This window comes from Nestor notabilis, unplaced genomic scaffold (assembly GCF_000696875.1).
Source record: "Nestor notabilis isolate BGI_N333 unplaced genomic scaffold, ASM69687v1 scaffold1588, whole genome shotgun sequence".
Classification (NCBI taxonomy): Eukaryota; Metazoa; Chordata; class Aves; order Psittaciformes; family Psittacidae; genus Nestor; species Nestor notabilis.
In genome coordinates this window covers 211,853-215,555 of record NW_009941329.1, presented here as the reverse complement: position 1 = coordinate 215,555, position 3,703 = coordinate 211,853, and the positions used below count along the sequence as shown (strand labels likewise).

The 3,703-nt window shown below is 54.3% G+C and overlaps 1 protein-coding gene across 1 annotated transcript in view; it reads left to right on the top strand.

Annotated features, from left to right (window-relative positions):
- Positions 1–607: 607 nt before the first annotated feature.
- Positions 608–3,703, top strand: part of SRPR (signal recognition particle receptor (docking protein)) — a gene marked incomplete at its 5' end in the record, with an annotated part of 3,853 nt that continues 757 nt past the window's right edge. Inside the window, 11 exon segments of the mRNA XM_010020812.1 lie at positions 608–771; positions 861–1,021; positions 1,138–1,285; positions 1,749–1,902; positions 2,051–2,157; positions 2,326–2,444; positions 2,703–2,789; positions 2,880–3,052; positions 3,146–3,218; positions 3,221–3,346; positions 3,429–3,592. Coding sequence (XP_010019114.1) covers positions 608–771; positions 861–1,021; positions 1,138–1,285; positions 1,749–1,902; positions 2,051–2,157; positions 2,326–2,444; positions 2,703–2,789; positions 2,880–3,052; positions 3,146–3,218; positions 3,221–3,346; positions 3,429–3,592 — 1,476 coding nt within the window.

The following is a 3,703-nucleotide window of genomic DNA, read 5'->3' as shown; positions in this document are numbered from 1 at the left end:
GGTCCCTCTGGATCCCATCCCTTCCCTCCGGTGTATCAACTGAACCATATAACTTAGTGCTATTGGCAAACTCGCTGAGGGTGCATCAGTCCCACTGTCTATGTCACTGCAAAGATGTTGAACAGGATTGGTCCCAACGCCAACCCCTGTGTCATCCCTTTACTTCAGGGAGTCATAAAATAAATCACAGGATGGTTTGGGTTGAAGGGACCTTAAAGCTCATCCAGTTCCAACCCCCTGCCATGGGCAGGGACACATTCCACTAGAGCAGGTTGCTCCAAGCCCTTGTGTCCAGCCTGGCTTGGAGTGTTTTAACGCACTTCCTTGTCATCTTGCTGACCTTATCTCTGCAACTCCACACAACCTCCATTTGCACCTGAAGATAAGCAAAAACTTTCCTGGTGTGCTACATGGCTTTGTTGCTGTGAAACAGTCAACGTGGTTTTATCAGTGTTGTCTTTGAAAGTGAAGCTCTATGCCACTGTTCTCCCTTTTTCTTTTCCCTTGGAAAAGAAAACCTCCAGAGAGGTTTTCCCCTCCATGCCAGGTAGATGTTGCACTTAAACCAGGTGATAGACCAACGTCTTTCCACTGTGCTGCTTCCCAGGTGGGGTTTCAGAAGATCCTGACTCTAACCTACGTGGACAAGTTGATAGACGACGTTCACAAGGAGTTCAGGGACAAGTACCGCAACGAGTTCCAGCAGAAGGGCACCCTGGGCCTCCTAAATGGCACCTTTGATTTTAAAGACGACTTCATGCGCCTCCTCCGGTAGCGGAGCCTGGTTTTTCCTCCCACATTCCTGTTTAGACTGGAGGTGGAGCTGAAATTCAGGCTCTTAACAGGTTGCCTCTCCACAGGGATGCAGAGGAGAGCAGTAAAGTCCGAGCTCCCACGGTAATGAAGACGTTTGAGCAGTCTCTGAAGTCTCAGAAGACTGTCAAGTGTATGATTGAAACCCGAGGGGAGAAACCAAAGGAGAAAGTCAAGAACAAGAAGAACAAAGGTTCCAAAAAGGAGGGTGAGTTCACAGGAAAGAAAACTGGGGCAGGGAGGGGATAAAGATTCCAGAGTTCTGTGTCTTTCCCGGTCCTCTCGTGCTCCCGAACTGAGCTCATGTTGGGTTCTTCCCATCAGGAACTGAAGCTGTCGCAGCGCCTGGCAAAGCCTCTGCTGGTGACAAGCAGTCCTCTGGGGACAGGGAGGAGCTGACCAAGGATGAAATCCTGCAGAAGAACCGGGAGGAATTCTTCAGGAGACACATGAAAGCAGGGGAGAAGTCCAGGTGGGTGACAAGGACACTCTCGGGCTGCCCATGCTCCAAACCTGCTGTCCCTCAGCCACGGCCGATCTCTCCAGCCTTTGGGGACTTCCAGAATTCAAACCTTGCTTTCTCTTTTCCTTATTTCCCTGCTTGCTGGGAGGACTGGGAGAGGGCACACTGTGGGTCCTGAAGGTATAATAGCACCTGGTTCATTCTTTCCCTGGAAGAGCCAGGAACCCAGCGTGCGCCCAGGAGCGCTGTGAGCAAAGGGCAGCAGCGCATCGATGCCTGGCTTGGGGTGAAGGGGTCTGATACAGGGTTAAACATCAGAAAATGAAACTCTGGAGACTAAATCAACCAACTTTAGCCTTAATTTCTGCCTTTCTGGGTTAATTGTCTGGCTTTTAATTGTCACATGCTCCAAGGCAGCCATCGCTGCTGCTTCCCTGCACTGAACAAACCGCATTTCCCATCTTTATTCCAGCAAATCTCCAAAGCCCGAAGCACAGAAGGAGAAAGGGAAGAAGCCCAGAGTGTGGGATCTGGAGAACTCTAATGCCAAAGTACTGGATTACAGTAACTCTGCTACCAACGGGAGCGCCGAGGCTTGCCCTGTGGAAGAATTTGACCCTGATGCAGTAAGAAAAAGCCAGGTCACTGTGTCCCGAGTTGTGCTGGGGTCAGCCAGGCATTGCGATCCCAGCCCATGGAGCCTCTGGATGCGGCTGGAGTGGGATGAGGGGGAGCAGTTGATGGTTTTCAGGGTGTCTTCTTCCCTCCTCGCAGGCCCTGGGGGACAGGAATCGGGAGCCCGGCCGCCTCTACGACCTTGAGTATGAGAGTGATGAGGAAGCTGAAGAGGAGAAGGTTGTTCACAACCCTTCAAAGCCCAGGTAGAGGCTCCTGCAGCCCCGCTTGTCACATATCTCTTGGTTTCTCCCCTCTAACTGCTCCTTTACTCTTAACTGATCGTGAAGCAGGGACAAAGTGGTGGTTGTCAGCTGTGGTGGGCTCTACACAGCTCGCCCCTCAAACCTAAAGGTAACTTCTCTTCTCTGCAGTGCGAAGAAAGGTGGCCTGGGGGGCATGTTTGGCATGCTGAAAGGCCTGGTGGGCTCCAAGAGCTTGACAAGAGATGACATGGACCCTGTACTGGAGAAGATGAAGGATCATTTGATTGGTAGGTCTGGATCTGCTGCGTGCGGGTTAATTTGTGGGGGCTCCATGGGGTAGCACCCATGGTTTGGGACATTCTTGCCCACAGGAACTGTGGTGGGTTCTTGTCTTGCGCTTGACAACGCATCAAAAGGGGGGGTCAACGGTCTAGTCTGGTAGTGATCCTGCATGGTGACTCCATCCTCCCCCCAACACTGATGTCTGGTGTGTGTAACCTCCTCAGCAGCCCTCCCTCTCCTCTCTCTCTGTTTCCCTCTTGAAGCTAAAAACGTGGCAGCTGAGATCGCGGTGCAGCTCTGTGAGTCAGTGGCCAAGAAACTGGAAGGGAAGGTGATGGGAACGTTCACCAGTAAGTGGCCATGAGGCCTCCTGCTCGTGGTGTGGGGCTCAGGAGCATTCCCAAGTGTGATGGGTTCTCATTCCACCTCCTCCTTCCCAGCGGTGACCTCGACAGTGAAGCAGGCCCTGCAGGAGGCTCTCGTCCAGATCCTGCAGCCCCAGCGCCGGGTGGACGTCCTCCGGGATGTCATGGATGCCCAGCGCCACCGCCGACCCTACGTGGTCACTTTCTGTGGCGTCAACGGCGTTGGGAAATCCACCAACCTGGCCAAGGTGGGACACGATGCTCCTGGTGAGGAGGGCAGGGTGAGGAGGTGGGGCTGTAGTTACCAATGGGCTTTTCCTCTCCATCTCCTGCCGCTGCAGATCTCGTTCTGGCTCATCGAGAACGGTTTCAGTGTCCTCATTGCCGCCTGTGACACGTTCCGGGCGGGAGTTTTTTTTTCACCCGGCGCCTCAGCGCCCTGCCCCCTCCGGAGAGCCACGGCGGGCGCACCATGGTGCAGCTCTACGAGAAGGGCTACGGCAAGGACGCGGCCGGGATTGCCATGGAGGCCATCGCTTACGGTACGTGCCAAGAGCTGGTGGTGGGAGGTGGTGTTTGGGGGGAACATCCCGCTCAGTGGTGCCTCTTCTTCATCTTCCCCAGCTCGGAACCAGGGATTTGACGTGGTCCTGGTGGACACGGCGGGCCGCATGCAGGACAACGCGCCCTTGATGACGGCGTTGGCCAAACTCATCGCTGTCAACACTCCTGACCTGGTCCTGTTCGTTGGGGAAGCGCTGGTGGGAAATGAGGCGGTGGATCAGCTGGTGAGTGGCCGGGCTTTGGGTCTTGGAAGATAGATTATCATTGTTATCCTTCCAGTGTCTGAAGGGGGCTGCAAGGGGGCTGGAGAGGGACTCATCCTCAAGGGCGGTAGT